Source organism: Ictidomys tridecemlineatus, chromosome 9 (assembly GCF_052094955.1).
Source record: "Ictidomys tridecemlineatus isolate mIctTri1 chromosome 9, mIctTri1.hap1, whole genome shotgun sequence".
Classification (NCBI taxonomy): Eukaryota; Metazoa; Chordata; class Mammalia; order Rodentia; family Sciuridae; genus Ictidomys; species Ictidomys tridecemlineatus.
Window position 1 is genome coordinate 10,391,812 of NC_135485.1, and position 25,306 is coordinate 10,417,117.

At 41.8% G+C, this 25,306-nt stretch overlaps 1 protein-coding gene across 10 annotated transcripts in view; it reads left to right on the forward strand.

The window, feature by feature from the left end:
- The window catches only part of Cc2d2a (coiled-coil and C2 domain containing 2A), a 99,871-nt gene that overhangs the window by 62,545 nt on the left and 12,020 nt on the right, over positions 1–25,306 (forward strand). For 4 of the 10 annotated variants that reach the window (XM_078021064.1, XM_078021062.1, XM_078021059.1 and 1 more), the window contains 14 exons: positions 1,378–1,516; positions 1,989–2,192; positions 3,864–3,956; positions 5,131–5,222; positions 5,958–5,972; positions 7,559–7,726; positions 10,072–10,177; positions 10,373–10,482; positions 11,821–11,917; positions 12,395–12,493; positions 15,373–15,549; positions 17,636–17,653; positions 19,514–19,717; positions 24,261–24,350. In XM_078021064.1, the coding sequence (XP_077877190.1) occupies positions 1,378–1,516; positions 1,989–2,192; positions 3,864–3,956; positions 5,131–5,222; positions 5,958–5,972; positions 7,559–7,726; positions 10,072–10,177; positions 10,373–10,482; positions 11,821–11,917; positions 12,395–12,493; positions 15,373–15,549; positions 17,636–17,653; positions 19,514–19,717; positions 24,261–24,350 (1,612 nt within the window). The remainder of the gene's footprint in view (positions 1–1,377; positions 1,517–1,988; positions 2,193–3,863; positions 3,957–5,130; positions 5,223–5,957; positions 5,973–7,558; positions 7,727–10,071; positions 10,178–10,372; positions 10,483–11,820; positions 11,918–12,394; positions 12,494–15,372; positions 15,550–17,635; positions 17,654–19,513; positions 19,718–24,260; positions 24,351–25,306) is intronic. The other 6 variants (XM_040292649.2, XM_040292644.2, XM_078021063.1 and 3 more) reach the window with 3 other exon arrangements.

The window sequence follows — 25,306 nt, forward strand, 5'->3', positions numbered from 1 at the left end:
ACTGTGACTAAAAGAACCAACCAGGGGCTGGGGATATAGCTCAGTTGGTAGAGTGCTTGCTTCACATGCACAAGGCCCTGGGTTCGAGCCCCAGCACCACAAAGGAAAAAAAGAAAGAAAAAGACCCAACCAGCACATCTGTAGAGGAGGAAAGGTTTATTGGAGGGCTCAGAGTTTCAGAGGTCTCAGTCCATCGACAGCAGGCTCTGTTCTTCGGGGTTCAAGGTGAGGGAGAACATCACATCGTGACAGAAGAGAATGGCAGAGGGAAGTAGCTCACATGGTGATCAGAAGCAGAGAGAGACTCCACTCTCCAGACACAAAAATACACCCCACAGTCTTGCCTCCAGTGAACTACCTCCTCCAGCCACACCCTACCTGCCTCCAGTTGCCACTCAATTAATCCCTATCAGGTGACTAATGGGTTAAGACTATAACCCAATCATTTCTCCTCCAAACCTTCTTGCATTGTCTCACATGTGAGTTTTTGTGGGACACCACATCTAAACCATAACAGCAGCCCTTGAGTGGTGATGCTGGTCCAGGTGCCTAGGTCACAGGAGCCCCATCTTCTCCATCAGAGGCTCCCTCTGTCCTTCCCAATACATGTATCTTGATCAGCCCCTCAGTTGCCTCATCTCTAAAATGAAAGGATTTCTTATCAAGAACACACTTTCCAAGTCTGAGACTAGCTGTTTTCAATGTGTGGAAAACCAGAACAGGGCTTGTTTGGTCCCCTTGGCACCCTCCATGTCCCCATTCCACACTCCGCATTGCACTGTCTCCATACAATGAAAACCACAGGGAGATGGGCTTGCTCCAAGTCAGGTGCTGCTTCCTGCCCAGCAGGCCAGTGCCCCAGAGCACAGGCATTTTGCGTTCATTTCACTTGAGCTTAATGCTAGGGAAACCTCTTGGGGGTAAAACAGGACAGGAGTAACTAAGTAATGGGAAGCACAGAACTGTTGACAAAGCCCCAAGGCCACTGTGCTTCCTTTGAATCCCTGAGTCCAAAGCTGGTGCCTTTTTCTTTTGTTTGCATCTGAGGGCCCTCATGGCCTGGGATGTGAGGCATTCAGGGCTTCTGGACACATGCAGAGGCTCCTCTTCCCTGGCCAGGACCCAACTATGCACAGGGCAGAGTTGTGGGACTGAGTCACATTGGCATTTCCTCCGTTCATATTTCCTTATTGCCCTATGACATTTAGTAGCAATCATCAAGACGCCTGGCACACAGCCTTATGTGAAGATTTTTCTCTCATGGTGGATAAGCAGTTCTCTGGGATCCAGTGGTCCTGATGCAACCTGCTCGGTGATAAAGTCAAACCCACAGAATCAACTGGTTTTCCTTGTTTATTTGTTTATTTATTTTTCCAGTGCTTTGAAGAGAGCAGATGCCATCTCATCTATTGGCACATCAGGACTGACAGACATGAAGAAGTTGGCCAAGTGGGCAGCAGAGTCCAAGCTTGACCCGAATGACCCCAACAATGCCCCTTTAATGCAGCTGATCTCGGTAACGTGGCCAGAGGCACACAGGCCATTTCTAAGCCCAGAGTGGCAATAAAAGATGAAATCGCAGAGCCCTTTGTGCCCATATTCTTCTACACCATGCTCCCCCACTCAGCACTGTCTAAGGGCCCGAGAGCTGGCTGAGGGTGAGGTTTAAATTCCTGCCCTACTGCTTCCCTAGCTGTGAGACACCATGGCCACCCCCATAATGCAGTAGTTCGGAAAAGCGTGGCTGCTCAGAAATACTTGGCCCGCCACACAGCCACCTGCAATGATACCAGCTGCTTCTTGTTACTCCTTCCTGTAGCTCTGCCCAGACCCTAAAGAAAGATTTTATTTTCTCTGTTTTAATGGATTTTGTCTTTCGAATCTGCCCATCTGAAACTGTTAAATGTCTCCCAAAATTCAGTGCTAGGTTTCTTCAGGCGAAATCCACCTGTCACATGGCCTAGTTGTGCATTTTCTGGTTTCCATAGGTGGCTACCAGTGGTGAATCCTATGTCCCTGATTTCTTTCGACTGGAACAGCTACAACAGGAATTTAACTTTGTCTCAGATGAGGAATTGAATCGATCCAAACGTTTTAGGCTTCTTTGTCTTAGAAGCCAAGAGGTGCCAGAATTCCGAAATTATAAGCAAATTCCAGTATATGACCGAGAAATTATGGAAAAAATATTCCAGGTAAAAAGTTTCCTAAGAAGGGTTGGTAAAATAATAAAATATCTGGTATGCCTCTTAGTGTAATGTTATAAATGAACTTTCTTCTCCTTATTAAATTCTCAAGAGCAATATAATTTTTTCTTATATAATACTTTTATATGTAACCTGTGCATTAATTTTCTTGAATTTGATATTTAAATAACTTATTTGCCTCATTGTACTGATATGTAAAATAACCAGTAACCATGAATCTGAGTCATGGGGTTGAACTGTCTAGGTTTAGAACTGTAAAGCTGAAAGATGAACTAGGGATTAAGGTGGTTATCCCTGCCCTGGCCAGGAATTCAGTTCTGTTTTAATGCAGGAGGTATCTGCCAAGCACTCTGTCCCAGGCACAGTGGTAAAATGCCCCAGGGAAGCCTGAATGAGTAGGATTTGGGCAGACTGGGTTGGGTGGGGCAGGAAGGAACAGAGGAGATGGACCAAATCTGAACCCTGGTCAAGGGCAAGAGTAGGAACAGAGGCTTAGCGGATGCAGATGGCAAAGGCAGAGGCTGGCATGGAGGAGCTTTAGAGAAATTTTAGGACACAGGCTGTATAGAAGGAGCAGGCTAGTGGTAAAAAGATGAGTTTGTATTTGATGAAATGGGTGGGAAAAAAAACTAAAAATTAATACCATTGTGATTTTTTTCTGCAGAAATTATTCCTAGAGGATGCATCTGGTTACTTGGTTCTTAGTTATTTGGTTGCTTAGTTTGGATTTGTGATCCTAAGGGATAGAAACCCAATTTTGAACCACCTCAGGCATCAACCGGGGAGTCTGCCGAACAATGAAACCCCAAAGCAGGGTTAGCCATCCGAAGACACAGGAGCCGCAGGACTCCATCTGTGCCCCAGAGCCCCAGATGTGGGGCCTGCCTGCTGCCAGGATGCTTCTGCAGTCTGTCTGGGGTTCTGGTGCAATGGCTTCCTGCCCCCAATAAGCAGATAGCTTTCCTCTGTTTAGCCACATGATCACATCCTGATGGCTTCAGTCCGCAGAAAGGGAGACATGTCCTCCTGTCCCAAGTTCAGAAGTGTTGGGGAATAGCTCTGTGTTGGGATCTGGATTGGAAGCCACCAATGGGCCTTCAACTATCACCAACACTGGGCATGAGAACGTGGCAGTTCCCAGGACACATACATAATTGACAGAAAAGGGGAAAAGCCCTACCTGATGTCACCAAAGCAAACCCCTGCCCTCCTCAGAATGGTTGACCCATCAGGGCAGCCAGATGTCACAGGATGGGACAATATTTTCACTGGGGTTTCTCATTATTTTTGGAATTGCTTTACTTAAAATGGATAAAGCAAAACAAGCATGAGTTTGGTTAACTTGCTTGATGAGTTTAGTGTCTTGAATTTTGACTGCTTTCCCTGTTCTGTGGCCTCTAAGCCTCCCTGCATGAGCACTTGAACTTTTAAACACTGCCTTGAAATCTCCTCTTTTGATAAGGCAGATTAGCCAACTGACCTGGCCTGGACTCTGCACCAAAGATCAGTTCTGAACCAAAACTTAGTAGGAAGATGAAAGAAACATTTGGATTCATAATTTATGACTTGAACTGCATGAGATAAATAATTTCCTAATTCCAAGGAGAGCATCAGAGAGTACTTTAAAATCTTAAAATCATCATGTCCTTTTAATTTTAGGAATATGAGAAGCGGTTACGAGACAGAAATGTAATTGAAACCAAGGACCATATAGACACCCATAGGGCCATTGTAGCCAAGTACCTCCAGCAGGTAAGAAAAATCACTTAAAACAGGTTTCACAGGGGGAGAGAGCCAGTATTCTGGAATGGGAGGTTCTCTGTTCTTATAAATGACTATGCCATCTTGTACAAGCCACATAAATAAAAGTATGTGCCCGACAATTATCTTCACCTTGAAACCAGTATGATATGTCATGGTTTAATATCAGTGATTATCTTAAGTGGAGATGATAACAAGAGACTCAATTTCTCAGTCATGTGTTTTCAAATATTTGAATGTTTACATTTATGTTATATTGCATTACAATGATTATCATTATGACCAGAAAAAAATAAACAAGTTTAAAAATCACATGCTAAGGGCTGGGGTTGTGGCTCAGTGGTAGAGTGCTCGCCTAGCAAGTATGTGGCACTGGATTTGATTCTCACACCACATAAAAATAAATAAATAAAGATGTGTCTCCATCTACAACTAAAAAAATATTTTTAAAAAAATCACATGCTAAGTGCCTTGTTCACCAGAAAACAAAAATTAAAGTTGAAATATCATTTAATCTTCTTCCTTTCTTTTTTCTTTCTTTTCTTTCCTTCCTTCAATAAACACATTTCCCCCCATCTAATGTATCTACTCTATAGCTCATGCACAAAAAAAGAAAAAAAATATGGCATTTAGAGGTCCTTTATCTTATTAAAGTTTGTATGCATTTATTTTCATTTATTTAACTTTTTTACAGTGCTAGGGATCAAACCCAGGGCCTCTTACATGCTGGGTCAGTGCAAGCCCTCCACCACTGAGCTGCCCTCCTGGCTCCTGAGGTCTCTATTTAAATTAGAACATGCATCATTTTGAGTAAGGAAAGGACTTCAGAATCAGCTCTGAACTGTGTGTGCAGCAGACTGTTCCTGATTTTATTTTTTGTGATAGTAGAATTTTGGTGGAAGATTGTGTTACCTATCTTTTGTATCCAGAGCTTTTCCAGCTCCTGAAAATGTCACAACAGTGAACAAAACAGAAAACCTCTGCCTTTAAGGAGACAGTCTAGGGGGAACTAGAGAGCTGCCAACAAGAGCCAGCTGCACAGCAGAGAGACACAGCTGGGGTGGGGAGGGATGAGGTGACCTAAGGCAAAGACTGGGAGGAGTGCTGGAGTAAACAATGACATTTAAATTAGAACGTTTTAAATAAAGCTGAATTCTTTCCCTAGGTTAGAGACTCGGTGATAAATCGGTTCCTAGTTGCGAAACACCATTTTCTTCTTACTGATTTGGTAGTCGAAGAAGAAGTTCCCAATATCAGGTAAAAATCATCAAAGCCATTATTCTTACTTCCTATAAAATCTTTGTTTTTATTCTATTAGATAAAAGGTGTCATACCACATCTTTTGATCATTAAGTGGTAGGCTTGGCCCAGCACTGTGCTGGAAACCTGGTTATGTCCAAGGGATCCCTGCTAGGACAAGTCACCCTAGGCTCTCCCGTGGTGTCCCAGTACAGCCCATCTCACCTCCACTGCAGGTTCTCCTCTGCTTTCCTAATCTCCTGGGCCAGAGTCTCTCCTGGGCCATGGAAGTGGCTGCGACCTCACCCTCAGAGTCTGGGTCTGGCTCAGGCACCCCACTGGGAGGACAAAGGACATCAGGGAAAAATGGAAGTTGGGAACTGACTATTTGCTTGGTCAACTCCCTATTTTTAGAATAATCTTGAAAGGTCTCAGCTAGGGTGGGCACATAAAAGGTGAAAGGTGGTCTTATGGGGACATTAACATGACTTTTTCTGTGGTTCAATTTATTCTCCTAAAAAGGTCATTCCCTGTGCATGTCCTTCCTCTCCCCTGACTGGTAGAAAGGCAAACCCCTTCACTGTCATCCATGGACAGAAGAGAGATGGTGTCTGCCAAAATTCACATGGAAACCTCTCTCTCTACAGAGTCCTGTCATTGAATGTTGTAGTCATAAAAATGTCACTTAGAACAGATGGTGATTTTTCATGCTGTTTTTCTTTTCTTTTTTTCTGCTTTACTTTCTGCATTAAGTTCTGAAGGCTCGGGGTATGTTCATTCTTTCTTTTTCTTTTTTTTTTCCTTTTTTTAATTTCAGTTTGTTCTTGGCTTTAAACTAGAATATCTCAGTATTTAGTGGTCCCAGTTATGCTCCCAGACCGACAGTTGTGGAGGATCAAAGCCTCAGTGGACAAGTCACTCGGAGGGAGGAAGCATTGATAAGGGAAGGGACGTACCATGTCAGGATGCCCCGCAAGGCTGTGTCTCTGAGGCCCTGAGTCTGGGTTAGACAGGTGTCTCCCGGAAGGTGGGCTCTATCATCAATGCCCTGAGTTGGAACCCCAGCCCCCTCCCAAAAGGCCTTCAGCAAATCATAACATCTCCCAGAGCCTCCAGTTTCATCTGAAAAATGGGGTAAATATTTTATTTCAAGAATAGGTACATCATAGGCAAGGTCCTAGCACTGTCCTTGACACATAGAAGGGCTTAATAGGTTCATAGAGGGTCCCTATGCTGTGCAGGACCCTGGAGAACGAATGGACCAGCTACTGGAAACCCTTTGGGATTGCCTATGGGAGCCACCAGTAATGCCAGGCAAGAGTTGTAGGCCCCCATCCAAAAAGGGGCCCGCTCAAGAGACTGCCCCGCCAGCTCAATTCTGAGCAGTGAAGCTGAGATCCATGAACCCCTGGCTGGCTCTGCACAGGGGGATTTGTTCTGTGGCCACTGGCATAGTCATTAATGTCCACTTCCAGACACAGTCACGTCTTGATTCTGTTCAGTCTCTGAGCAAGAACTTATGTGGCTCCGTGCACTTTTCTCCCATGGTTCTGGGACCGTGCTGCTTTTATCTTCCTGGAAGTGCTTATTGATGATCATCTCAGTGATCAGGAAAGATTGATAAGAGAAGGATTCTCTCTTTCCCTCCCTCCACCTCCTCCTCCTGAAGTCACTTAGCATCAGTCCCTGTCCTCATCCCAGCAGTGGCATTTTAGAGACCTACTGAGTGCTAGATCAGTGCCAGGTGCTTCACACCCCTCCTGCTTCATCCGCTCAGCCACTCCAAGAGGTGGGGATGATTATGCTCATTTACAGAGGATAAAACAAAGACTTAAAGAGGTGAAATAACTTGCCCTAGGGTGCGGAGTAGAGCCAGGATTCACGCCCAGTTCTGTCTAAACTCAGACAGTGAGAGGTCCCCAGAACTGCCGAAGGCCGTGTGCACTGTCTCCTGTGGGTGGAGCACTTAATAATGCTGACAGAGGGTGCACAGGGAGTCCCTCCAGCTGAGTGATACTGGCCCTGAGGAGGGAGGGCAGGAGCAAAGGTGAGGGTGGGGGAGTACAAGGGTGCATTTGGGGGTCTTGCAGGTGAGCAAAGTAGAGAGCCAGGCAGGAGGGCAGGCGGGGGCCAGGACATGGCTTTTCTTCCTCTGCGGAGTAGCAGCTGAAAAAAAAAAGTGTTCAGCAATCCATGCAGTGGATGGGCAGAATTTCTAGACTCTTCCAACCACCCTGAATAGGACAGTTTCCAGAGGCCTGTGAGAAACCTTGGGGCAGAGTTGGGAGAGTCATCCCCTAGTTTTCCAGGCCTTTCTTTTCCTTTGAGTCCTAATCCTGCTCTGTAACCGTTAGCATTTTGGGCCTGAGCCTTTTCAAGCTGGCAGAACAAAAGCGGCCACTGAGGCCAAGGAGAAAAGGGCGGAAGAAGGTGACCGCCCAGAACCTGTCGGATGGAGACATCAAGCTGCTGGTGAACATTGTGCGGGCCTATGACATTCCAGTGAGGAAGCCCCCGGCCAGGTGAGAGTCTCCTGTCCCCCTGGGACAGAAGGCGTGGGAGCCCGGCTAAGGCAAGCTTGTGGAGGATGCTCACTCTTGTTCTTAACATGGGTTCTACTCAGCGGGCCTGGGAGCTCTGGTTCAAGCCATGGCCTGTCCTGGGATGTAAGAGTCAATTCAGGATAAGGAGGGCCTCAGTGGGACTGGGAAGAACATCTCATAGAATGGACAAGAGGGACAGCCGAACAGCACGGTGGCACCCCCAGGCGTAAGATGGTTTTCCCGAGGACCCACCGTCCCCCTCGTCACTTCCTCTGCTTCACTCTCACATGAAGGCAGTGTCCCTACAGCCAGGGTACCCCAAGCTAAGCCTCACACCCTCAGGACAGAGTCTGAAGGTGCTCACTGGGGTCAGGTGTCCATCCATGGTATAGTCACCTACAGCCAGAGGCAGGGTCACAGAAGAGAGTACCAGCTGGGCAGATGCACCAGAAGCGTCAGCTCACGGTTTTTCCTTCCTACCTGTTCAGAGGACCGAGTTAGGACTACCATGGCCACTATCCCGGGGGCAGCAGGGAGCCCCCAACCATCAGAAGCTTATGTGAGACGAGCCTGAGCTTCTGATGCCTTTGCAGAGCAGAGACAAAGGTCCAAGGGTTGGACCTCCTTGTTGCTGGTGCCCTTTCCAGTGTCATGGAAGAAGGAATACATTGTCCCTTCCACAGGAGCAGTACCACACTAAGCTAACGCTTCAACTGCTCTTCCATCTCCATTCATTAGAGGGAAATGGAAGGGGATGCCAGAGGCTTGGCCGCGGTCACTCGGCACCATCTGATTCCACAGGAGAGCGCCAGGCCAGCTGCTGGCCTCGCTTTTTCCTCCTGCAATTCTTCCTTTCTCCAGCACTCCATGTGCTCACTCGCTGCTGCGCCCTGTCTTCTTCTCATAATTATTCTCCAACCTATTACCATACATCTGTTGATATCCAGGCTCATGGCTCTGCTCCTTGTAAGTGTCCACCTGAGTCCTGAACCTGCCAGGGCCTCACTTTCCCGAGCCACCCTGACTGCCTCAAAGCTTGTCATGTTCTGTCAAACATACTGTACTGACTGACCGACTGTGGGGTGAAAACCCACACATAAAGAGCTTACAGGTGTTTGCTCTGTTTGTTTTTTAAGAACATAGAGGCATTTTTTGTTATTTTTGGTCTCTACATAATATTTTGAAATATTAAATTGTTCATTCAGATAACTCTAGGATACACCATTGTTCCCTCATGCTCTGCATTTCAATGAGGATGCATCCAGACAGTACAGACATCAACTCTTCCATGAAACTTGCCCAAATCTTTACCCCCTACCCTGGCATCCAACCAACCAGGATTTTCCACTTCCTTCTCTGTGCTCCTACAGCCCATGCCCATGGCTACAGTCACTTTATTGAGATTGCTTGTTTACCTGCCTGCCTACCATTGTAGTCTGAACTGACCTCTCCTATTGGATTTTTAATCCTGAGGCAGACATAAGGCCTATAATAGAGTATGTGCTAAACAAATGGGTTCTCTCTTTCTTTTTTAATAACATAACTGATGGTTTTCAAAGAGGAAGAAGAGCTGTGCTGTTAAATGTTCCACTTACACTGTCTCATAGATTATCTGAAAACTTAACTCTGAAAAGGTGAGGGTCTGATAGAGACAGTTTGTACTTTGTTCAATAATGAATGCACAATAATTGGCAAACCCTAAAATTCAGTATAGATATGCAAGTGGGATGTTAGGATGATGGGGGGCAGGTATCTGGAAGAGGCTTTCTAGAGATAATCTTTGTTCTTTTAAGAATGAAGCCATAGGGAGAAAGGGACAAGACCAATTGGTCCTCACTGAAATTAGGAGTCCCCCAATCTCCCTTTCCCAGTGAGGCTTGACAGGGCTTGCCTGGGGCAGGTAGCTCTGGCCATTGGAGATTACAGGTTCAGAGAAAATACAGTGAAAAGAACTGGAACTGGATGGAGGAGGGACTTTCTGATCAGATTCTTTTACCCAGAGGGACAGGCTCTCATTTCTGGGGGAAAAGTCAGGTCCCCACTCAGGCAGGCCCTGGGAGGGGAGGAGAGAGAAGGAACATTTTTCCTCTGTTCTCAGTCAGACATGCAGGCCTGGGAATGGAATCTGGGGAAGGCCCTCATAGCCACCAGGTGGCCAGGGAGGATCAGAGCATACGTAGCCTTCTGAAGTTTGATCAAGCTCAGGGACAAGGGCTGTCACCACAGCCACCAGGGCTCACATCTCTGAAGGAGACCATATTCTCAGTAGAATTCAATGATAACTCCTCGTATCATTTCTTTCTTTCTTACCTTTTCCCTCCTAGCAAATTCCAGCCGCCCTCGAGGTCCGCCAGGGCTTTCAGTGAAAAGCACGTTGCCTCCCCGAGCACACACAGCCCAGCCCACAGCCCCGACTATGCCCTCGGCCAGGTGAGAGGCCCCTATGCCGGGCTCAGCCTCCAGTCCTGCCCGTCAGGTTTTAAGAGCCAACTTGATGGACAGTCCTGCCTCTGCTTCATGTTCTTTCAAAACATACTATTGATGAAGCACAGCCAACCACTACTAAGGACTAAATAATTCATCTACCCACGATGGGCTCAGGATTTGTTCTTGCTTTTATTAAAGGTTTTAGTGCGTCCTTTTGTAGAAGTCTCTTTTCAACGAACAATTTGCCACACGACAACCGCTGAAGGGCCGAATCCCAGCTGGAATGAAGAACTCGAACTTCCCTTTAGGTAAGCATATGTTCCTCTTTAAAGAACTCTTGGATATTTTGAAAAAATGCAAAGGAAACAGAGACCCAGCAAGAAAAGACTAAGGCAAAAAGTTTGTAGCTGGTAAGCTCCAGATGCCAAGCGCCACGGTTTTCCTCTGGGACCCATGGCTGACTGCGTTCAAGAATAAAAGTGGAAAGATGTCAGAGTTGGGAAACCTGGGTCAATGTTGAGACACTCTACTTCCCTCCAGGTTCTGGCTTCTTACAGCTCAAATTTTCTCATCCCCTCGCACCACCAGCCCTAAACTGCTTTTCCTTTCTTCCTCATGTCCTCTCCTAAAGTGAATCTGAAACTCCCTAGTTCCCATAAATGACACTTTCTCCCTCACCAAAACCACACAAGCATTCCAGAACTTCGGTCAAAGAATTTTAGATATTTAAAAGATTATTATTTTAGCACTTGAAATGATCATCTAATCCAACCCTTTGCTTTTATGAAGAAGAAACTAAAAGCCACAGAGGGGAGGTGACTTACTTAAAACCACATGGTAGATTAGAGGCAGAGCAGGGATTACAACTAGTTAAGCCAGGACAGGGGGAAGATACCACTATGATACAGGGAGTGAGCAAAAGGAACAAGAAGGATTAAAGGCAATTGCTTAGCAAAACACCTGTGGTACCCGGCCTCCAGCCACGCCATGTTCCAGGGAGTGGGCAGCGGGACCATTCAACAGCAGGCTTACACTCCAGTGGTCTCCCAGGAGATGCACCCTCCTAAGATGCTTAGGAAGCCCACAACCAACTCCAAAACCTCTGGAGGCCTTGTTGCTGGACACTGAGCCACCACAATCCTGCCAAGATGACTCTTTGAGGGAGGGGGAATGGGAACAGAAAAGATAACAGAATGAATGGGGCATAACTTTCCAACGTTCATACATGAATACACGACCAGTGTAACTCCACATCATGTATGACCACAATAATAGGATCCTAATCAGAATAAGTTATAGCCCTACAGTATGTCAAAATACACATATACTATCATGTATATCTAAAAATAACAAAGAAAGAAATTTTAAAAAACCAGAATAACTCATTGCAAAGCTTATAGTCTCACTAGGAAGAGCCAGCAGAGGGTTTGGATGGGCACAGAGCCTCCAGTGGAGGGCTCTCTGCATTGGAGTGTAGGTATGACATGGCAGCATCCCTGACCGAGATAAATCCTTGAAACGACAGCACGGCTTCTAATCCCCACACCTGTGCTCCCACTTGGGTGTTGTTCAAATGTTGACATTGGAGTGCTCATAATTTTTATGCTGCCTACTTTCATAGTCCCTGTTGACATGTTATTTTGCAGGGCCCCTAATGGGGATTACAGCACAGCGAGTTTACAGTCAGTGAAAGATGATGTGTTTATTAATATTTTCGATGAAGTACTATACGATGTCTCAGAGGTAAGTTCTCAGTTTAAAGGAAACCATCTTAACTCTGCTCTTGGCAAACCTTCTACCCTCTACATAAGTCCTAAGCACAATTTCCATCTTCCTTGGGTTTGAAATGTTTGAAACTTGACACATATAATTGGGGGAAAAGAGATGGGAAAGAGAACTCGCTTTTTAAATTATCAGCTGAGTATTTGCTTTGCAGAAATTTTATTAGTGCTCTGCATGCACTGTCTTATTCAATTCTGAAATAACCCTATGAAGTAGATCATGAAATCTCCAGTTCATTGATGAGAAAACTAAAGTTCCCAGAAACTAAATGGCTTTCCTAGGGTCACTTAATAAAGTGTCTGAGCCAGAACTTGATTAAGTCTGTATAACCCAGGTCCACAAACTTTCAGCTAAAATCCTGCTGCTCTCCTGCTGTCATATTAATTAAATGAGTGTCTGGAGTTCTTAAACAATTATTACTTCCCATGTGTCCTTTAGGATGACCGTGAAAGAGGAAGTGGAATCCATACCCGTATTGAGAGACACTGGCTGGGATGCGTGAAGATTCCATTTAGCACTATATATTTCCAAGCAAGGGTAAGTACCTAAAGTCAGGGTTCCATGAGAAAAAGGCATAGCTCAAACCATTTTTTCCTGTGAAAATCTCAACACTGAGAGAATATATGTGCAAACCCCTTGGAAAGAAGAAAATCACTGTATGAAGTCATTGATTTGCCTTCAGACTTGCATGGCTTATTAAACTTCTGTGTTCCTCAGAATTTGCAGTTACTGTAGGACTATTCAAATCTGAGAATTTTTTAAACATTTCAACAGAAGTGAAAGTGGGACAAAGTGGAGATTTGTCAAAATGATAAAAATGAAATGGATGGTGCCTAAAAGTAATTTGAAGGAAACAATCAGGACAGTTGAGGACCCATTTAATGAAGTGCGTACATTAATAGTTTTGCGAGTGCACATTATTTAAAACATGAAAATCCATGAGCACAGGCATGCTCCACAAAGGCTCCCTTCTTCAGAGTTAGTCATTTTGCTTAAGGCACCCATTAGGTTGGCAACTCCTGAATGACTTAGTAGCTGTAATTTGGGACAGTTAAAGATTCTGAAATTTCTTTGACATCCCAGTATTAAATCCACAGCGACAGGAGCCCATGAACCACTGCAATGACCACACAGAACAAATGCTGCCTAGGCCACAGACTGGAGCAAGACCAAGACCCAAACTCTAGTCTGGGAGGCTTGGATTGGTTGCAGTCTCAAGCATCAACTGGAATTGCAGTTGTCTCTGGGAAAAAGGAGCAGTCTATAGCTCATGTTGCAGTGGTATGCTGGCCCAAAGAATTTAGGGCAAAGGGGAGGGAGAGAAGGGGAGAAGGCATGAGGGTAGAAAAGATGGTGAAATGAGATGGACATCATTACTCTAAGTACATGTATGAAGACACAAATTAAATGACTCTAATTTGTGTACAACCAGAGAAATGAAAAATTGTGCTCCACATGTATACTATGAATTGATATGCAATCTGCTGTCATGTATAACAAATTAGAACAAATGAATGAATGAATTTTTAAAAAGAATAAATTATAACTATTTTTAAGGAAATTATCAATAAAATGATCTTTTACCTAAAAGAAAAAAAAAGAATTTACATTTTCCTCTTGGAATAGATTTTAAATTTAAAAAGAAAAAAAGAAAGAGCACATCATTTTTACAAATCAAACTATCCATAACATTTGGCTTTGCTGAATTTCATATTTGGAAGATATGCAGAAGCAGTTACTCAAAACTCTCCTTGGCCTACCTTGGTGATGTTGAGGTTTGCTGTGCCCCTGGAGCTCACTGACAAGACCTTCAATACCCTGAAGCAGTCTGTTCTCTTTCCCATGCTCTGCCATGGAGATTTCCCTTGCACTGTGCCATAATCCGTGTCCTTCCCTGGACTTCCGTCTTTAGGCCCTGGTTCTTTTCTCTGGAGCTACAAGACGAATCCTGATTCGGTAACTATCCTGGGTGCACAATGCATACCATTGTTTATATGTAACCTTGATTAAGCCTTACCACGCCTCTGGCATCACTAGTCCCATTTCAAAGATGAAGAAATGAAGCAGTTCATTAACTTACTCAAATCACAAAGCCTACAGCACAGTTGGTATCCACCTTTTAATGACTTCCAACATGCTAGGATTGGTAGAGGAGAAAGAACTAGTCAATGTTTTGGTTTATATGCTTCATTATATCTTTGGAGATTTTTTTCATTACATTTGTCTTTTAAAATATTTTGTCTGACTCCAAATTCCATGCTTAAGTGTGGCAGAGGTTGCTATGGCATCTAGTGTACAGAGACCCAAGATGCTGCCAAACACCTGAATGCACAGGACAGCCCTCCAGAACAGTGACCTGGCCCCCAGTGTCAACAGCACCCAGGTTGAAAAACCCTGTCTTAAATCCTTATTTTTGAAATTTTCTTTTTTTAAATTTATTTTTTAGTTTATAGGTGGACACAATATCTTTATTTTATTTTTATGTGGTGCTGAGTATCGAACCCAGTGCCTCACACATGCTACGTGAGTACTCTACCTCTGAGCCATAACCCCAGTCCCCACTTTGAATATTTTAAGATAGTACTCATTCCTTCCTGCATCATCTACCTGTTGTACAGAAAAAATGTGCTATTATTTCATCTGTACTTTTTATGTGATTGTTTACCTGTCCACCCCCTACTCTATCATCTGATTAGATATAGGCTTTGGTGAACTCTGTTAGTATAAGGAGAATAATAAATAAGAGCCTATTCAATTCAACCCAAAAAGTTCTATTCAGGTTGTTCATATTTTAAGTTCTTCATTTCTCCTAAGATATAAATGTCACTAAAGACTGAAAGAAAAATTGGATTCTCTGCAAACTTAATAATTCTGTAGCATTCGTCTTCAATAAATTCGTTGCTGCTTTGACTTTACGAGAGTGAGAAAGTCCTGGCTTTTGAAACACTACATAAGTTAGTTCTTGATAAGTGGCTGATCAATCATTCAGCCCACATTTATTGGCCACCTAATGTGTACACAGAACACTTCCACATGTCAGAGAAAGATGATTAAAAAAAAAAAAGAGGGAACCTGTGTACACAGAACACTTCCACATGTCAGAGAAAAATGATTTAAAAAAAAGAGGGAAAATATTGCAGGGAGTAATTATCTAGAAGAATATGACAAATGTGCACACAACTATAAAATCCAGCAGAAAACCATAATATAACAAATGAAGTAAACTATACATAAAGGTGGTAGAGATAACAAAGTATTCATGAAAGAGATAGCACTTCATCTAAACAAGGCTAGAAAGATGTGAGGGCTTCCAATGCCAGTCTAAGTGATTTTTATTTAATAATGAGTTGAGACTTGCCTTTGAACTTCTGTTGGAAAATTGCCAGAATGCTTACCAAGTCATATTTTCTTCACAGATCGATGGAACATTTAAAATAGATATTCCCCCAGTTCTCCTGGGCTACAGTAAGGAGAGAAACATGATTCTCGAGCGAGGCTTTGATTCTGTCCGAAGCTTAAGTGAAGGTTCCTACATCACCCTGTTCATCACCATCGAGCCTCAGCTGGTTCCTGGAGAGTCAGTTCGAGAAAAGGTAACTCTGCTGAGGGTCTAGAACCCACGTCCCCTGCCAGTGAAGCAGGAGAGGAGATTACCAGGTGGAGCTTTATAAACTCTTCACCATACAAACAGATTCTCCTACTGCAATCTCTGTTGATTATTCTTTCAGTTTGAACAGAATGACAGTAAAAGAACAGATGTGTGGGTTTGCACTTCCACTGAGCCAATAATTAGGTCAGTCAGCAGTCTAAACTTTTAGGCAGAGCAAGACAAATGTAAACACGTTCTGCTTTTAGAAGAATTTTTCTCAATGTGAAGAAAATGAAATGTGACAAATGAGAACATCAGATTGCTCTTTCATTTGACATTTGCTGGCAAGCATGCTGAAATAGATTTCCATGTCTGACCTCACATCCCTGGCTGTGCTATGAGTAGATTCATAGGCTCATAAGGCCAGATGACCTTCAAGGGTCATTACATTTCATTTCATGAAATAAACAAACATCTGCACAAGTACAGTTTTAGATAGTTCTAGAAAAAAGAATTTCTAGAACATCCATTTGTTAACTATTCCCAACCTTCATCATGAGGAAATAGCCTTCCTAATGTAAATGCTTACACGTTGGATTTGGGAGAAGATATTGTGACCTCTTATGCATATGTAAACTAATCCAGTAGTAACCACCACCACCCATGTTTGAAGTCCCTTACTCTGTCCTCAGCACTGTCAGAGGCTGGAGACGTGTTCTCTTCTTTCACACTTACAGGTATCTTGGGCATGGGTCTCCAACTTAGAGGTGAGAAAAGGCAGACTCTTTTTCTGCAGGGGCACACAGGTAGCACATGGCAGAGGTGAGACTTAAATGTCTGTCTGGCTCCACCTTGTATTCATTCAACCCACAGTACTGAGCATCCCCAGAGCTCTAGGCAGGGGGTAGAGCAGACTAGCAGGTGGAGACTCCGCCCACATTACATCCAGCATGCCACATGTTGTCCACCTCCAACCTCTGAGTGCTGAGGAACTGCATATTTTGCTGACTCTAGTTTCCCATTGTAATTAAGATTCAGATGGAGATGGAAAAAAAACAAAGTGAGCACATTTCTGTTTCTTTTCCTGTATTACAATTTAGTTCAGAGAAAAATACTTTTTATATTCCATTTACAAGGCACTTCTAGGACATGAGGATTATTGGAAATCCAAATGTACTGAAATTCAGATTAATTTTACATGCTAAGGTTTATCACTAATGCTCAGGTTCTCAAGAAAACATTAAAATACATGCATTTCAAAATATTTTCAGAAAGGGAAATATGTATTCTGAATGTTTGTCTTCATGTATAAACTCAAGAGAAGGATGACGAGTATATTTGCATGGAAGAATGCTCCCAGACAAAAGATGAGTTTGTTAATTCTATGAATTCTTAACAAAAGAAAAGGCAGTCGGTTGGGAGCCAGACTGGAGATGAGCTTCCAGTCTGAGGCTGGCAGAAATGATGAAAACCTGGGACTGCTCTGTGCTAAGGCTCCTTCTCCAGCCCTCGCCTCCTGCTACAGGACCCTGCCAAGGTTTCCAGGGCTCAGAACAGGTCCTCAAGTTCTACAGCCTTTTTTCCCTAATGCTGCCTTTAGTGGCATTTCACTGCCCCATGGTGGCTATATGAAGCATTTCTCTTAGATTTCTAAAAAGAGGGCTTATCCTTGGTTGTAGTTTAATAAGACAGGCATATTGATTGACAGGGCCCTGGTATCCTTAATACCCAGTGACAGAAAACACACCACCCCATAGTTCACCTGCAGACTCTTCAGGAGAGAGAAGTTCTCACCTGAAACAATTGGGAATACAACCTTGAGTTGTTCCACCACTAACAGCAACTTCCAGGATTAGCAGATTAGAGTCCCACTATCCATATGGGCAAGTGTCAGACTCCCATATGGAGTCATTCCATATGATTTTTTAAAGGCATTTACGAATGTAAAAGTTTAAAGAATCAGCTCCTGAAACACTTATTTTAAGATTCCTTACTTTATATTGTCTTGGTTAAAAATTAGTTTTTTAAAAATATTTCTATTAATAAAATTTTCTTCTCATTTCTTTTTTCTTCTTTCTTGCTTATGATAGCTGAGCATGCTTAAGAAGGTACCAAGTGTTTTTTTCTACAGTTCATCAGTTGATAGTTACTAGGTTTAATTAACTGCTATCTCCACCATCCTAGGGGATAGGATCCTGATGCCTATGTGATCCTTTGGCCGTGAATATAGATGTCTGCAGGTCCATGAAGAATGTCCAGTTTGGGGCTGGGGTAACTAAGAAGTAGAGCATGTGCTTAGTGTATGCAAAACTCTGGGTTCAATCCAGCACTCCTAAAAATGTCCTGGACATTTTTATTTCATCCAAGTGAGTCTTAGTTGGCATTCAATTAAAAGGTCACCAATATGAATGTCGCCTGCACACTGGGAGCATATGTCCAGTTCCATCAAGTCCATGAGCTGCTTCTTACAGAGACAGTGTACCTCTCAAAATTGTTTCTGGTCTGTAGGGACTTCCACATGTGACTGTTAAGAGGCAGGATAAAACCATTTCATTAATTTAGAGATCAAAGAATGGAACCAGCTAAGACTCCCCCAAATGTCATGTCCAATGAACTTTGAATTTAACAGTTCTGCCTAAATTTATTTCATAACAAACAACCCAAGCCAGGCACAGTGGTGCATACCTGTAATCCCAGTGGCTCAGGAAGCTGGGGCAGGAGGATTGTGGGTCCTAAGCCAGCCTCAGCAATTTACTGAGGCTCTAAGTAACTCAGGGAGACCCTTCCTCCAAATAAAATACAAAAAAGAGCTGGGGATGTGCTCTGGTTAAGTGCCCCTGGGTTCAATCCCTGGTACAAAAAAAGAAAAAGAAACAACACAATCCAGATTCTTTTAGCATTTAGCTCTTTTCCTCGACACTTAAATCACCAACATAGCATACTACTTAAATTCCTGCTTCATGACATAAAATGGCATCCTGGTGGCCTAAATACTATTAATGCCATTAATACTTATTAGGTGGTTATCATATGCATGCTGTTGTATGGAGGAATGCATTCAAACACAGGCCCTGCCCACAATTCACTGCTACAGAGTTAAGATACCGAACATCAAGGGAAAGTGGTAGAAAACGTTCCTGATGCACTTTTATCTACCTGAAAAGCCAGTAATCAGTAAGGAGTCAAGATCTGTGTGTTCTTCCTGGACAGTGCAATAGCTGCTTCTCCTAGCTGCTCCCATAGCACCCTGTGCTTGTCCCCATAGAAGCTCTGGGCAAGGAGTTGAGCACCTGGTGGCTTGTCAATGTTCCCCTCCAGGCTAGAAGTTCCTTAAGGGGATTATTTCATACTCACTTATCCAGAATATGGGGACTCTTAAAAGCTCAGTAAACATTTTTCAAGTAATTGGATGAATAAGTAAATAAATGGGTTTAAAGGAACAGGGATAAATTCAGGTGGGTATCTTTTTTTGCACCATTTTTGTTTCATAGTTCTCCATCTTTTTGAAAGTACGATTATTTCTGGCTTCACAATTCTATCCTAGGAATCTGTGACAGACATTTTACATTTGAGATGTTAGATTTCTGAGCCTCCCCCTCTTAAAACTAACATTAAAATACACATAAAACTCCATTGCTTGGGCTCATCAATCAGAATTAGTGTGCCGTAGTTTGTTTTTTATAGAGTATTTTAATATTCCCAATGGTTTCCACATGGCTGCTTTGCCTGTTTACTACTTTCTTTTATCCTATAGAATGTATATTTTAAGTGTTTAATAAATCAGTCTAATTAATTATAAATATAATTAAATAAAGCTGCAGGGACACCAAGATGTGATGGTTTTATAAAGATTCACTTGTCAAGCTTCCCAAACCACACTAAATAGTTCACGCTGACTGTCGCATCCACTTATACCACTTTGTCTCCCATGATCATATGTTAAACCCATGGAGTCTTTCTTTTTCAAGTTTGAGTCTCAGGAAGATGAGAAATTGCTTCAAGCAACAGAGAAGTTTCAAGCTGAATGTGCCTTAAAGTTTCCAAATCGTCAGTGCCTTACAACAGTAATTGATATAAGTGGGAAAACTGTGTTTGTTACCCGGTATCTCAAACCTTTAAACCCTCCTAAGGAGCTCCTTAATGCCTACCCCAGTAATCCACAGGCAACAGCAGTAAGTACTCATTGCCTATTATGATGTTACTACCAATGTTTTAAAATTTCAATATATCGCCACTGTACTATTTTTCATAGTATTTAAAAGATATTTCCTGGGGCTGGGGTTGTAGCTCAGCAGTAAAGCGCTTGCTTAGCACATTCGAGTCTGAGTTCGATCCTGAGCACCACAAATAAATAAATAAATAAATACATAGATAGATAGATTAAGATAGATAAATAAAATAAAGCTTAAAAAATAATATTGTATTATAAAAAAAGATTTCCTATATCAAGATCATTGGTGATGAAAGTAATGATTGAGACTTTTTTATTGCCACGGGGCTTATTTTCTTTAGAAGAGTCTGCAGTTCCCAGGGATGACAATAAATAATCCTTAATTCATTCTTTCAATTAATAATTTGAGTGTTTACTAAGTCCCTGGCATTATATTAGGTGGTGAATATTTAACATATGAGAAGGTATTTTGCATTTTTCAAAATGTCTTATGTAAACATGTCTTCACTGTATATTCTCAGTAACTTAGGTTATGACCCACAAGGCCTCTAGCTTTAGAACTCACGTACTTTGTATTATCCTAAAATAACTATTTGGTACTATGCTTATAGCTAGAAGCATTGTTGATTAAAATTAAGCAAAAAAAAAATATTTCAACAACTTAAGCATTTTCAGCACTTAGGTCATCACTCCAAAGGACCCACACACTGGATCGCGTTAAATATACATGTTCCATTTGCTGACTTAAAATTACCACGCCCATCACAAACTCCTGAACCAGAAGCCAAATGTTAAACAGGACATTTACATGAGTAACCCATAATGTTTTTGGAGAATGGGCAGCATAGGGAGTGACTGCTGCTAACAGTCATTCACATAAAGATTTAGAAATAAGATTTTTTTTTGCAGATGTAGATATATATATATATATATAGATATATATATATATATAAACTTGTGTTCTACATGTCATTTCTTCAAGTAATTTTTATTGGAAACCATAATAAGGACTTCTATTCTGTCTAGCAGAGTAATGTAATGTACAGAATATTTCTCCCAGTAGAGAACATTTACAAGTGATAATACATTAAATGTTTCAAATATTTTAAAAATCATGGCTGAAACAGAAGTAAAGTGAAGGGGGCGGGGGAGCGGTGAGAAATACAGAGACAAGAAACAAGAATGCAATATTCTACAAGGGTGAGGGCTTGAAATAGTGTCTGCTGTCCTTCCTGACAACTAGAGCTGAGTTTCAGTGAGCCGCAGGCTGTGGGAGATGGGAGACCTAGAGCAGGCTGGAAGCTTAGAGACTCAGGTGGAGATGAGTGAGGGTAATGGCCTTAAGGGATAAAGTGGGAAGTTCTTGCCCTGAGAAGGAATCCAGCTGCCTAGCTTTGCCTCTGGATGAAAGAGAAATAAAGAGTTGTTTTTTTTTTTTCCTCCCTGGGTTCATTCCCAGCATCCCTCCCCACCAAAAAGAGTCTTTCCGGAGAACTCCTAATCGTTAACCTGTATTTACTCACTTATGGGATTAGAGTTTATATTGTCTGTAGGACCCAAAAAAACTTGAACCAAAAATTTAGTTGAAAGTATTCACTTTTGGTAACAATCCCAGATCCCCGTCAAAAGCAAATACAAATCCTTCTAGAAGAAAGTCATTTCATCTCAATGAAGAAATAAGTCACCATAAAGAAGGTTAAGAATTAGCATAAACAGGGCTGGGGTTATGGCTCAGTGGTACAGCACTTGCCTAGCACATTCGAGATCCTGGGTTCAATCCTCAGCACCACATAAAAATAAATAAAATAAAGGTATTGTATCCAACTACAACTAAATAAAGAAAGAAATATTTTTTTAAAAGACTTAGAATAAATAATAAGCTGACGAATCTAGCCACAAAGACTATAGACAGATTTATCAGTACAGGATGTAAAATAAATATTGTTTTTAGTTAGCTTTTTCACTGCTGTGTCTAAAAGACCCAACCAGAACAACTTTAGAGGAGGATGAGTTTGTTTGGGAACTCACAGTTTCAGAGGTCTCAATCCACATACATCCGGCTCTATTCCTAGGAGGAATAAAGGTGAGGCAGAATATCATGGCAGAAGAGTGTAGTGGAGGGAAGCAGCTCATATGCTGATCAGGAAGCAAAGAGAGACTCCACTCCCCAAGTGCAAATATATACCCCAAAGCCACGCCCCCAATGCCCACCTCCTCCAGCCACACCGCACCTGCCTCCAGTTACCACTCAATTAATCCCATCAGGGATTAATTCACTCATTAATTTAAGGTTCTTACAAGCAGTAATGAAAAATACAATAGTTATATTTAGAAATTAAACAAACAGATTCAGTGGAACATTAAATACAGAGTTAGTGAACTAGAATGCACATGCAAACAAGTTACTTGGAATACACACAGGCATGGGAAGATAGAAAAGAATGCTTAGAGGCAGAGGACATGCAGGAGGAGGTCCAAACTGTGTAAAATGGAGTAAGATGATACTCAAATAGTCTAAGCCAGGAGTTTCCAAGACAATCCTCTGATTCAGGAAGTGCAGTAAATCCTAAGCAGGATAAATAAAAAGAAATCAAAATCTAGGCAGAACATAAAGATTAAGATAATCTTTAAAGCAGTTAGAAAACATAGATTATCTACAGAAGAAAAATGATTGGAATAACAGACTTGTTAGTTGCACAATGAGCCAGAAAAGAAGACTCTTGACAAGGCTTACAAAATAGCCTTTTGTCAAACTAGTTGTTGATAGTCAGGGAAACTGTCCTTCACACAAGTGTTGTGAGAATCACAACCAAAAGATTCTTACTAAAGGAATCACAAAATGTATGGACTGAACGTGAAAGGAAAATCCTAAATAGGATACACAATACTTGGTGAAGAAACGGGAAACTTGTGAGTGAATCTACAATATTGTCATGTGGTGTGTGTGTGTGTGTGTGTGTGTGTGTGTGTGTGTGTGTCCCCAGGTCCTTGTGCATGCCAGGCAAGGGCTCTCTACCCATGAGCTGCACCCACAGCCCACACACACTGTCTTACAAGCCATAATAATAGCAATGTGGGTGAAAAATAGATACAACAAAAATCATGAAAAAAGTGTGAATGTGTCAGGACAGGGCTGATGAGAGTATTTTAATGCCCTTGATATTCTTCAAAATAAAGGCAAATATGTTGGGGCTGGGGATGTGGCTCAAGCGGTAGTGCGCTCGCCTGGCATGCGTGCGGCCCAGGTTCGATCCTCAGCACCACATACCAACAAAGATGTTGTGTCCGCCGAGAACTAAAAAATAAATATTAAAAAAATTCTCTCTCTCTCCTCTCTCACTCTCTCTTTAAAAAAAATAAAATAAAATAAAGGCAAAGATGCTAACTTTAGAATTTCATTTAAATATACATATTGAAATTTCTAGATTAGCCCCTGAATAAATGATAAGGGTGTATTTAACTTCTAAACTAGCAAGAAAGAAAATGAAACGGAGTGAAGAGAGTTGGAGGGGAAAAAGAACTAGAAAAAGTATGGAAAGTAAAAATACAGAATAAGATGATAGGAATAGTGTATGACAGAAATAAGTACAAGTCAAAAAGAAAAAGAAAAATGTAACCACATTAAAATTGAGAACTTGAGGGGCTGAGGATGCAGCTTAGTGACAGAGTACTTGCCTAGCATGTGGAAAGCCTTGGGTTCAATTCTCAGTGGTGGGGTTGGATTGAGAACTTGAGTTTATCCAAAGACACCATAAATAAAATGAAAAATGAAGCCACAAATCAGGAGATGATATTTACAACAAATATAATACAGAAAGGGACAGACACAGAATAAAAGCCAAAAAAAAATCCTCTTACATATCAGTATAAAAATGTGCAAATTTGGAAATGTGCAAAAAATTCAAACAAGTAGAAACATGGATAGGCCAATAAACATGGCATGATAACCTCGTTAAAAAATTTTAAAATATGAATTAAAACTACAAGGATGTCCAGATCTTGGTTCTTAAACACCATCCCCTCAGAAGTGAACCAGACTCCTTGGAGAAATGCTGCCTTTAAGACAGCTAAGGAAAGTACACCATGACCTGGAAAGTCCTATTATACCCGAAAGTGAAGAAGTGGAGAGGGAGAAAAAAAAAAGACCAGGACACTTCAAAGGGACACAGAAGCCAGTTTCTTCATCTGTGAAAGATAAATAATAGCCATAACCTTCTGCATAGGATGTCTGGTGAGGATTAAGGTAATACAATAGCAGGTTCATAATGAGCATCCCTGTTTGTGAAATACGAAAGTTACTTTAAGAAATTCGATAGGGAGGGGGCTGGGGTTGTGTCTCAGTGGTAAAGCACTTGCCTAGCACATGTGAAGCCCTGGATTCAATCCTCAGCACCACATAAAAAAATGAGTAAACAAATAAAGGTATTGTGTCCCAACTACAACTAAAAAAAAAATTGAAAACAACAAAAATGAAACGTGGTAGGGTTTGATGCTATCTATTTTTTTTTGGAAACAGTTTTTTAAAGCTGATCTTGTGTCTACAGGAACTGGTAGCTCGATACGTGTCCTTGATTCCTTTCTTGCCGGACACTGTTTCATTTGCCAGTATCTGTGACCTCTGGAGCACCTCTGATGTAAGTTGCTCTCCCTCTCAGGGAGAGGTTTACTAACTTGAGCTAACTTAACTGAATCTCTCTAAATGGCTTGCAAGTCATCTTCAACTGGAACATTCATTTGCCATCAAAAATAAAATCTATTTGACCATATGAACTAAAATTCTGAAGTATTTCTGTTCCTGGTTCAATTATCTCAAAGTTCCTAAGTTAAAAATAGAAAGAATAAAAAAATTACACTTCAGATGTCTTAATGCTGAATTGTCCATCTAGTATTATTACCTTCATATACTGAAGTATATGAAGACTTAGCCCAGTCTTTAAAAAAATCAAAATTGCACTCTATATTATAATTGGAAATGGTATATTCATTAATTCGTGGACTTCTTAAGGCATGTCATATCATTATTTATTTAGGACAATCACCTGCCAAATACCAGGCACTATACTAAGGCCTAAATGTGAGCTACATCTCCACTTTCATGGAATTTACAATTGATGTGTAGTGCATAAATTTTCAAAGGAATCTTAGGTAGTACAAAACAAACATCACAGATACTCATTCTGTTTCTGAGTCTCATGTTGCACTTTTTGCATTACAGAGTATGATACAGCTTCCTTTGAAGGATAGTACTACATTGAAGAAATCAAGTACATTTTATAGTTTTTGTTCCCCAGTATATTTTGGCAACATAAGCTTTGATAATTTTAGAAATAAAATTCTATAACCTTGAGGGATCTATAAGAAGCTCTGTGAAGACTAGAACAGTTCATGTACCCTAGAGGCAGACTGGCCATACCACTGCCTGGGGATTGCTTTATTGATCTGTGCCTCTACTTCCTCCTCTGTAAAAACTTGGAAACAAGAATACTTTCCTTAAAAAGTTAATCTAGGAAGAAATGAACTCATGCATAAAATATACTTTAAAAACCACTTAGCACATAGTGTACTTTCATTTATATATGAAAACTAAAAC